Below are 11,032 nucleotides of genomic sequence, written 5' to 3'. Positions count from 1 at the left end.
AGTTTCAAGCAGGTGTTTGATGAAATACCTGAGAGAAACAGGCTTTGTTGGAACTTGGAACGTTACGATTTCGAGGTATGTTAGGTGCAGGAGGTTTGAGGAGGCTTTGGATATGTTTCGGAGGATGTCATGTGAGAGCAACGATAAGCCTGATGAAGCTACGGTTGTGACCACCATTTCAGCTTACACAGCATCGAAAACTTTAGAGCTTGGTAAAGAAATTCATGAATATGTTAGAAGTGAACTTGGATTCACTACTAGAACTGGAAATGTGGTTGTTGAATATGTATGTAAAACGTGGTTATTTGATTGAAGGCCAGAGAGTTTTTAATGGGTATACAATACAACCGTTTTAACGAGGCGGTGGCTCTATTCCAAGAGATGCAAACTAAAAGAGTTAAAGGGGATAAATTTACGGCGGTTGCTCTACTCACAGGCTGTGCTCCGTTGGGAGCATTAAAGCACGAGGAATGGATTCACGGGTATATTGAATATAACAGAAGAATTAAAAATTGATGCAGCTGTTGATACTGCGGTTATAGAAATGTATGCAAAATGTTGGAGCATAGACAAATCTTTGGACTTCAATCATTTATAGGCTTGCAAGGAATGGCAAGACAAACAAAGGAATCGAGTTGTTCTTGAAAATGGTGCAGATTGGCATAAAGCCTGATGATTTCACCTTCATTGTTGTCTTAACTGACTGCGTTCACAGAGGGTTGGTAGATGAGGGTTGTGAGTACTTCAACTCCAAGAGAAAGATATATGAGATTGAGCGAGGTTAGAACACTATGGTTGCCTGATCGACCTTCTTGACCGTGCTAGACTGTTAGACGAAGCAGAGGAGTTGATAGAAAGGGTTCCAAGTGAGATTATAGTCCCGATTTCTATATGTTTGCATCCATGGCCAGTAACTGCACATTTCAATCTAAAATTTTGATTTAGGACCGAAAAAGTCGAAGTATGATGCTAATAATTTGGTTCCACAAGAGAATATGAATATTTGTAAAGCATAGAACAATAAATAATTGAACAACTAGTCAATATCGCAAATGAATTGTCAGTTAAATGAGGAACAAATCATCTGTTGGATGCGATCAAATCAAATGTCTGAATAATAGAGCTGGGAAAACGAGAAAGACAGCTGACGTTGTATGCGGGAGAGTATAATGCTGGAATAGCAACCATTCAACCGATTGGGCAATGCTCTCTCTTCAAAACTTTTGCCTTTTCAGTTTGGGTTCATCGGTAGTAGTCGTAATTTGATTAGTGGGATGATTATCAGATGCGCCATGGCTTGGTCCTAGACTTGATTCTTCATACAACCAATCCGGAACTACTTCAGATTCATATTCATAGTAATAATCACCCCAAAAAAGATGCTTGTTTTCCTTCAAAGGTTTGTCCCATACTAGATTTACCCCTGTTTTCTTCACTACAAAACCCTCTAAAAGAATAACAATCTTGTCCCCGCCTTGCAAATTGAGCTTGAGCTTATCGTTCGATAATTGTCCCTGCCAAAAAAAATTCTGTCTTGCTACCCAAGAACTGCTAGAGACCCTCGAAGTAGTATGCTTGGTCCGATTTACAACAGTAAAGGTAACATGTCCAAATTCGAATTGCGAGCAAACCCAGCAGAGTGTCAACCTTGTAAAATTACGACCATCACATTGAGGAACATCAAAACTGATTTTATTGCCGTCAGCGACAAAGTCAAACCACTCCGGAATATCATAAATCTCATTCAGAAAAATACCACCAACTCCGCAAGAAGTCCATCCCTATAATATACGTACAATGTAATATAGTGTCAAATACTTGTACACGTGCGGTTGTGTTTGTGTGCGTGATTGATAGAGAAAGACAAGAGTAGGAGGAGATAAAGATAGAGAAAGACCTGTAGGATGTTGTTCCTAAACTCAGATGTGAGATTGGCGCACTCATGCATACAAAGCACTGCCATGGAGTTTAATGATTTACCCAAGCCTAAACCTGGAACCTCTGTGAGTTTGGGCGAATCCCTTATATACAATTTTTTTATGTTTGACATTTGCGAAAAGTCTGGCATTGTTTCCAATGCAAAGCAAAATTCTGCTTCCAAGACTTCCAAATTTGTTGGTAAATCGGGGATTGCACGGAGATTCAAGCACGTCCATAACCTCAAATAAACAAGATTTGAAAGACCAGTGAGGCTAGGTAGGCTACGACAACTACGGCCTCCAACTCTCAACTCTTGTAAAGAAATTAGACGCCCAAGGTCGTTGGGGAATTGTTTTATGGCTGTAATAGTTGCATCAAGTTTTCTCAATGATACCATCTCCGCTAAGCCCTCGGGCAGTTCTCTTAATGCACCATACGACAGACGAAGAGTCTCAATAGATTTCAGCTTACAGAATTCCCCTGGGAGACACCTAATACCGCAGAATTCAAAATTTACCAAAGTGAGTCTTTTAAGTTGACCGATGGTTGGGTGAATCTTGGACAATCTCCAACAGCCGAAAAAATTCAATTCTCCGAGATTTGGGAGCCTTGAAAAGTCTGGTGACTTTTTTAATCGACGGGATTCACTGAAATCAAGGATTTTCAAATTTTCGAGCGGCTGCACAAACCCAAAAGAAAATATTATTCAAAATCCAAGAAGAATATGGCTTAAAAAATAAAATCAGAGTGGGAATTAATTATAACTCGCTAGGGGTGATTGTACCTTAGAATTCTTCCAGCCTTTTCTGAGTTTGCTGAACCGCAGGTCAAGAGCAACAAGTTTAGGCTGATTAAGAAGGTGCTCCGGCATGTACTTGAAAGGGAATCCATGCCAGCACAACCATCTCAACTCTTTCGGAAAATGTTTGAAGCTTCCAGCGAGCTCTACATGGTTGAGCCTTAGCAATCTCAGTTTTTTCATATTGACAAATGCTTTTGTACTGAAACTAGCCTTTTTTTTAGAGCTTGGCAAATCTAGAGAAAGTGCTTCAATTTCTTCAGTTCCCTATTAAGTAAACAAAAGGACAAATGATGAGTAATAAAAGGGTAATTTGCATCTGAAAAATGATTTACTTACAAACAATTGTCATATAATCGGTTGGAAATCGATTTAATTGCTTCTATTTCCACGTGAAGGTTTATTGTACTTACAAATATATTTCTACATAATATTATAAAATGTAAGCAGTTGCACTAGGATATGATTTAGCATGCATTAATATTGAACTTTATTGAGAAATTACTTACAGATTTATTTGTCAACACGTCTGTTACGACTTCAGGGTTCCACAATCTACCCAATCTTTCAGGTTGAGTAGGAGATTTTCTAGAAATGATTATCTTGCCCATTTCTCGAATCAAATCATGCATCTTCAGTGCGCCCCGTTCAACATCTACAAGGCACCGTTCACGGAGAATACTGATTCCTATTATTGGAGATAACCCACATCCATCTAATATTTTTGTGACATAATCCTTTATCACATAACCCTGGCCGATTTCAAGAAAGAAACATATATCAAGGAATATAGCCTTTTGAGTATCATCTAACCCATCAAAGCTTATTCTTAGTTTTTTAATAATGTCTTCTTCAGGTATTCTTTCCAATTTCTCCAGATAGCTTTCCCACTCTATTTTGGGTCTGCCAATAAGAGAAGAGCCTAAAACTTGGAGTGCTAATGGCAAACCCCCACAGTAAGAAACTACCTTATTTGACAATTCAAGATATTCTTCATTAGGACAAATATTGTCAAATGCATGCCAACTGAAAACCTCAAGAGCTTCCTCTTTATTCATTCCCCGATCTCGATATCTCATATCCACTCTCAGTTGATTTAGTAAATGCTCATTTCTTGTTGTTATGATAATTATACTTCCTGGACCAAACCATCCACGACTTCCAGCTATTGCATTTAGTTGCTCCACATTATCTACATTGTCAATAATGACAAGTACCCTTCTACGTTGGAGGTGTTGTCTTATAACAGTGATCCCCGCAGCAACACTACAAATAATTTGAGGCTTGGCACGTTGTAAGATGTCAGAAATAAATTTTTGTTGCAAACAGAGCAGACCATGTTGGCTTGTACCATGGTGGCAAACATCTTCAAGGAAGCATTTGAATTGGAAGCTGTGATGAATTTTGTTATAAATAGCTTTGGCAACAGTTGTTTTGCCCAATCCACCCATCCCCCAAATTCCAATCATTTTAACATCATCTGATCCACCACTTGAAAGATCACTGATAATTGGTTGAACACGAGAGTCGATTCCAACCGGGTATTTGGCCACATGTAATTCATCTGTGCTGGGACGCAATTCCCTAATATTCTCTTCAACAATTCTCCTAATAAGCTTTGCTTCATGCCTGAAAACTTAATTAGTCAGCATTAACTCAATGAAGGATTACTAGAAGCTATCACTGCACTCAATTAGTAAACATGAACGACATGGAGGGTGATAATATAGCCTGACTTCTTAGACTTTCAATTAAGGTTTAAGAGATTATGGTTTAGGATTTGTGAAAAAAAATAGAACCAGAGAAGATTGGAAGAAAGACACTGTAGTCTGTTGTGTTGGCCTTCAATTACTTGAGTGGTCCATCTGTTTAGTTCCTTTTGTTTGCACCATGGGCCCATCTGTTTGGTTCCTTTTGATGGTTTCTTGTAGCTTTTTTTGGCAATTCCAGGTTCAAATATACTGGTGTTACTTTTGTGGCTTTTGGGAGGGAAGAAATTTAGTATGTATTTTCATCGTCATTGTTTTTTGTTTGAGTGAGAGTTATTGGGTATATGTGTGATTTGAAGTTCAAGAATTAAACTCTATTTGTAATCTTTATTTTGATTAGTAATGAAATTTTCTCGCCGTCTTCGAAATGTATATAAGTTTAACCCGAACGAGTATAAATCTTTATGTCATTTTGGATTGTTTCGTTTTTGTTCTATTTTTTCGTATTAGTTTATTGATTTCATATTTGACACTTTCGCACATGTTATTTCTCATTGGTGCAATTATATACATATACGAATCGACTAAACTAGCATATTTCTATTTGGTACACTGATTTCAACCTCAAATCAACTTGCAATATATAAGAGAGAGATGCCCAATATCATTTAAACCCTAGAACAAAATAACCTTAATTTTCGATGCGTGAACTTGGAGTATTGTATATAACTTTCAATGCCAAAATTTCATTTTAGTAACATTGCTTTTTAGGTCAAATTAGCAAATTATGAGATGCGTCACCAACAAAAATTTAATCATCAAATAATTGTAAAAGCGAAATTTTGATTTAGGTGCTTCATTTTTAAATTTGTTAGACCAAACATCGCTGGCTTTTGGACTTTTTATTAAACGACTTTTTACAATTTTTGTGCCATATTTTTTAAATGTCGTCTTTCTAAGATTCAAAAATAATATCCAAAGCCCCTACCCTAAATCTAGCCTTCTTTATACCAAAATTAATATTAGTATTAATCCAAATAAATTATTAAGTTATCAATCGATGATATGTTTGCTCAAAAAAAAAAAAAAAATCAATCGATGATAAGTGAAAAAATTAAAACTAAACGTACCAAAATGTAAAATCAAACGTACCGAACCGTAAAACTAAACATAACAAATTATAATTTAACAATACGTACAAAAATGAAAGCACCAAAAATTAAAAATAAACGTATCAATCCATAATATGAATAAAATCAACGTATGAAAACTAACACTAAACCTACCAGTAATGTATACAAATAAATCTCTCAATGAAATGTGTACATAATAATTTTATAAAAAAATGTAAACATCCACCATTTTTTTATCTTGAAGATAAGATTATATTTTAATTTTAGGAGAAAAAAATCTTGCACGAAAAGATATAATAAAAGAGATAATTAGATAAATATTTAAGCAAGATTTTTGCTCACTACTCTAAACTTTGGTAAATGCTTACTATACACCTAATTATGTGCCATGTGACTTTTCAAATAACCATGGTTAATTTTTTTCAAAATTAAAAAAGTAATATTTACTGTAAATAATTGAAATGACACATGATAAATAATTAAGTGTATGGTGAGCAAAAATACTTCCAATATTTAAAATGAAAGACCATGATTATCTCTTAAAAAGGAGTCCACAACTTCTAAAATACCTTAAAAAAATGAGTTCTAGTATCATAAGTGTTTCTTTACAAGATCGCCCACTGAATTTGATCAAATCAAAATATACTGATTAACTCATGTTATGCTCTTCAGAATCAATTAAAAGAGATTTTCTAATTCCAATTACGAATTCGTTAGGCCCTTCTATAGGATAACTTCCGTCTGGAAGTTATTTGGCATTTTTATACCATAGCCATGATTCCTCATAATTTCGAAAATTGTAATCATCATTTTTAATTTGATAAATAAAAAAATACTGATGTAGCCTATTGTACCTAATCGTCTTACTCAAATCTTAAAAAGCACAGATGTTTGATAAAAAAACAAACTTCAAATTTTAGGCGTTTAAATATAATTAAACTTTTGTAAAATATATTTTAAATAGGTAGTCTCCTATCTCCTTAGCATTACTTATATTTTATCTCGCAAATCTTGATGTTTCAATAAAGCTATTTTTCCTGTGTGCTATTTGCCTAACAACCATTCATTAACATGTTTCAGAATGTGGAAAAGTATAAAATAGATAGCAGCATTACTATTAAACTAGTCTAGTATTGAAAGACGTCCAAGTCCAATGAAAATGGTTACCCATTATTAAGATGGTGGCCAGACAAATTTGCAGCTTGAGTAAGAGCCTCTCTCCACTGCTTTACCCTTTCTTTCTTAGCTTCACGTTCTTTGTCATCTTTTTCTTCAAGGATGCCATCTTCGTGCTTCTGAAATGCTCGGGCTAAACAACCTTCCTGCTTCCTCACATGTGAAGGATCGACATGATAGAATATTGGCAAAACCTGTTGCCCCAGCTTTTCTCTACATTCCATGATCTTCACCAGCTCATCAAGACACCATCTTGATTCCGCGTAACACCTTGAGAAGACAATGACCGAGATTCTGGACTCTTCGATTGCCTGCAACAGTTCGGGTTTTATTTCTCCCCCTCTTTTCAGATTGTCCTCATCAATAAAGGCATCGAAGCCCCTGTCTTGTAATGCCGCGTGAAGGTGGCCCGTGAAGCCATTGCGTGTATCTTCACCTCTAAAACTCAAGAACACGTCGTAATTCCAAAGTTTTGAGGAGGATTCATGGGATGTCATGGTGTGGGGCTACTGTTTACGGCACTAGAGTGGTTCCAATCGAGCGAAAAAAATGGCAGCACAAGAGTATATATAATACTGAAGGGACACTAGCGTTCCTCCTAATATTTGGCTCTTTCCAGGAAGCAGCCGCCCTAAGTTTTGAAGAAAACAAAGGATTGGAAGAAAAACAGCTTTAAGATGAATCGTGCGTTCAACAAAGTAAAAGGACACTAACTGATGGGACTTGAGTCGATGATAGGAAGGGTTTGCAAGTGCTTTTTACTTTGTGCGCTTGCATAACTAATTATTGCTGAGATGGGGGAAAGAGTCGGCAAAAGTAGCTGGTAGCGTTCACATTAGGGGTGGACAAACGGGTTTTGGACCCATGGGTCAGGACGGGTCCACGTGGGTCGGGACGGGTACAAGTTGGGTCCTAATATTGTGTAGAAGAAACAGGGCGAGTGGGGTGGGTTTGAAGTATGGACGGGGCAGGGCGGGCCTAAAAGTTATAAGAAATGGGGCCCCGGATCAAAATGTTCAACTATTGGATTTGACTGGATTTAATCTAGAAGACGCGTGGCAAGACTTTTTGCCAAGGAAATGTGTGCCTTCACCAAACTCAATGAAGACTTTTCTTCTTTCTGCCAAGTTGCGTGTCCATCATCAAAGCAAATGGAACTTTTCTTCTTCATGCCAAGAAACCAAAACCATTCCCCAAAAATCCCACAAAACCCACAAATTCCCATAATCTAATCCAGGAATCATCTTAACCTGGTTTTTCTCCCACAAAACCAGCTCATTTCCCGACCCAAATATTCATTCTTTCTTTAATTTCAGATGGATCTTCACAAAAATTCAACAACTATCGTTCTGGTTTGTTTCTGTGATTTTCTCCATGTTGTTTTCCAACGCGTCGACAAATTTCGTGTTCTCCGTTGGCTACAAGTTCAACGGTGCTGCTTTTGCGGTGGATCTGCAGCTCGAGGGCAATGGCTATCCATTCAAAATCATTACTTCGCCAAGCTTGGGATTGAACCTGTGGAACCAGCCCGTTTCAAACAGGTCGGGTTAGGTCCGGTTCTACATCTCAAAATCCTTATACCTGCCTTGCCCTGGGCCATTGCATTTTAAAACGGGTCTGGTCCTATCCCTTCAAATTTGGGCCCGGCCCGGCTCGTGCCCACCCCTAGTTCACACCCTTTTAGCGAATATCTAAGCATCGACACTGCAAACCGAAAGTTCTCGAAGTTAAAAAGGTGTCTGGATAGATGTAGTTCAATTGGGATTAAAAAAAATCATATTTTAACGAAAAATCATATTTTTACACTATAAAATTAATTTTAGTACTATTTAGGGCTGGTGTGGTATTGTTGTGCTTTGAAAAAAAATTGCTTCTGTTGTGCTGTGAAAATAAGCAGTTGTGAAATAAAGCAGCAGAGTGTTTAGTAAACTTTTTTGTAAAAGTGCTTTTGGAAAAAAATAAAAAATAAAAAAAGGCAGTATTATAGTGTTTGGTAAACTTTTATGTAAAATAACTAGTGACTATGTGAAATGACCAAAAAATGTATAATACTAGATGTGTCATTAATTTAATTTTCTTAAGTTTTCCCCCTTTATTTTCTCCATCTGCATTAAGAAGTCTCTCCCACTACCCCACTACTGAACCAGACTTTCCAAAAACCAAAAACATCTCTCTAGAAGTCTTCCCCACAACCTCAATTTTCTCAGTTTTTATTTTTTTTGCTTTGTCTTCTTCTTTTTTATTTTATGCTTCGTTCCTCAATCTCTCTCACCTATCATCTGATTTGCAGTACATACATGGTCTACCTGCTCGACGAGTTCATTTTATACATTGGGCAGGCCAACGCTCCAGATGCTGGTTTCTTTCTTCTTCCAGGACAAAACATTTTTTCTTTTTGAAACTATATAGTGTGAATTTGATCATACAAAGTAGTTTCCTATATTTAATTATGGATATTTGGAATAATTGAGTTTTGGTGTCCGTTGGGCAATCTGGGCTCTCCTAATTTGCATAAATACAAAGATCAGTTGCATGTAAGCGGTGCAATATGGGAAATTTGGGCAAATTTGCGATGCCAAAACCTAATCTAGGTCCTCAGCCAAAAAAGATGGTGATACTTCTCAACGCGATTTTGTCAGCATGGGAGTGAGAGAGGACGGACAAGAGATGGGAGGAATGACAGAGGCAGAAACAACGTCCTAGAGTATGGAATCCAAGGTCAATAACGATGATTGTTGAAGCTGAGAGTGAACAAAGTTATGGCGGGATCGACGAGGGCAACCTCCCAATTGAAGTCGGTGATGTTTTCCAGTTGGTATTACGTGTATTATTCAATTGTTTAAGGTCATTTTGGGTGTTTGAAAGTTTCATTAAAGGGCTCAGTGCCTCTTGCAAATTAGGTTTGTGCAGAAGCTGTGGAAGTAAAAAAAGTCGGTTTTTCAAAGCTAGCTTTTGCTGCTTTAAACTTTCAGCTTTTTTCACCCAAAACGGTAAAAAAAACTGAAGTTGAATGTTTACCAAACACAAAAAAAGCTCATAGTTTTTTTTTATACTCGCTTTTTTTAAAATCACCTCAGTACCAAACCAGTACTTTATCGAGTAAGATTCATTTAAAGTCTGTTCTAATTTGTTGAAGATCTCAGCAGATTTTGAGTAATTTTATTGATTAGTGATGTAATTGTGAATATAATATCCCACCAAAAATTGACAAAATGAAAAGAAAAACAAAACATGTCGTCAGATAAAATTTTCTCTCTTTCTTTTACCCATTAAAGTAATTTTTTCTTTTTTATGTTTTGGAAAATAATTACAACAAAAAATTATGAAGAATAAGGAATGGGAAAGAAGCTAAAAAAAATAAAATTCCACCAATGAGAGGGGATGCAAAGAGAACGTGAGGGCACGTCCTAATTTATTAAATGTTTAGCCAAGAAGCCCATGTTCCATGTTCTTCTCATTTTTTGGTCAATGCATTTTGTACTTCTTATTAATTTGTTAAAAGTTTCAAAGTTAGACAATCTCCTAGGATAAAATTTAAAATATAAGCTTTAAAATCCCTCAAACCGTCTTCAATCATTAGGCTAAAATAATTATGGGAAGAAAATATAGTTATGAGCTCATTGAGCTAGAGTTCTCCTAGGATTAAAGTCTGGCTTAAATTATTTTGGACCTACCAAATTGTTATACTTCAATTTTTTTTTTTTTTAACTTATAATCTAACGGCTATAATTAAAAGATATCAAATCTAATGGTAAAAAAAAATTGACTGCCAAAATTAAATCTAACGTCTAAAATAATTTAAGAAATGGAAGTTTTATTTGAACCCATATTTTGTATCTCAACACCCATCTTACTTTTTTTATACCACATTGTATTTAATTTATTTATCATTATCTCTTTACACCCAACGTTATTTCCGAAATCACCCTTACTTATCAAAACTTAACTCAATCAAACTTCTTTTTACACCCAACTAAATCTACTTAAAAATAAAAAAATAAAACCCTAACAAGTCATTCATCTCCATGGAGCAAAGCCCCTTCTCTCTCTCTTTAAAAAAATCCTTCCATCCCCTATGGTTGTCATTCTGCACCCCCATCTACTTCTCCGTAGTCATCCAAACCTCTTTCTCTTCCTTTTCTTCATCATTTGACATCTCTAAATTTCTAGAGCACTAATTAGCTTAATAATTGGTATGTGTTCAATCGATTGGTTCAATTTTTACATATTGATTCTTTTTTCTTTTCAATTAAATGAGCTTCTGCTTGAAGTGTTTAATGAGTTTGGTATATTTC

General features: G+C 36.0%; 1 protein-coding gene and 1 long non-coding RNA gene across 3 annotated transcripts; one reads left to right on the top strand and one right to left on the bottom strand.

Moving 5' to 3' along the window:
- Nucleotides 1-915: 915 nt before the first annotated feature.
- LOC103962998 (disease resistance protein RPV1) lies at nucleotides 916-7,474 on the bottom strand. 2 transcript variants are annotated; one of them, XM_048585672.1, is made up of 6 exons: nucleotides 6,847-7,474; nucleotides 6,729-6,816; nucleotides 3,229-4,348; nucleotides 2,705-2,986; nucleotides 1,898-2,599; nucleotides 916-1,781 (listed from the first exon to the last, which is right to left on the bottom strand). In XM_048585672.1, exons 1-6 carry the CDS (start codon nucleotides 7,232-7,234, stop codon nucleotides 1,215-1,217), a joined length of 3,147 nt encoding a protein of 1,048 aa, XP_048441629.1. In that variant the 5' UTR covers nucleotides 7,235-7,474; the 3' UTR covers nucleotides 916-1,214. The 2 variants fall into 2 exon arrangements, with proteins under 2 accessions (XP_048441629.1, XP_048441623.1); XM_048585666.1 differs by having other exon boundaries at nucleotides 6,729-7,467.
- Nucleotides 7,475-8,051: 577 nt separating this feature from the next.
- LOC125478024 lies at nucleotides 8,052-9,786 on the top strand. The gene is made up of 2 exons (XR_007258846.1): nucleotides 8,052-8,472; nucleotides 9,028-9,786. It is a non-coding gene; the product is annotated as an uncharacterized LOC125478024 (long non-coding RNA).
- The last annotated feature ends 1,246 nt before the right edge of the window (nucleotides 9,787-11,032 follow it).

This window comes from the organism of the source record quoted next, unplaced genomic scaffold (assembly GCF_019419815.1).
Source record: "Pyrus x bretschneideri cultivar Hongxiangsu unplaced genomic scaffold, Pyrus_bretschneideri_v1 Contig1, whole genome shotgun sequence".
In the NCBI taxonomy this organism is placed as follows: domain Eukaryota; kingdom Viridiplantae; phylum Streptophyta; class Magnoliopsida; order Rosales; family Rosaceae; genus Pyrus; species Pyrus x bretschneideri.
The sequence above is the reverse complement of the archived record's forward strand: the minus strand, read 5'-3'. Positions and strand labels throughout refer to the sequence as shown.

Coding starts and splice junctions, on each gene's coding strand:
- LOC103962998 (XM_048585666.1), bottom strand. CDS start 7,234: ATGACATCCCATGAATCCTCCTCAAAACTTTGGAATTACGACGTGTTC. Junction 2,987..3,228: donor ACGTGTTGACAAATAAATCT/GTAAGTAATTTC, acceptor TTTACTTAATAG/GGAACTGAAGAAATTGAAGC. Junction 2,600..2,704: donor AAGGCTGGAAGAATTCTAAG/GTACAATCACCC, acceptor GGGTTTGTGCAG/CCGCTCGAAAATTTGAAAAT.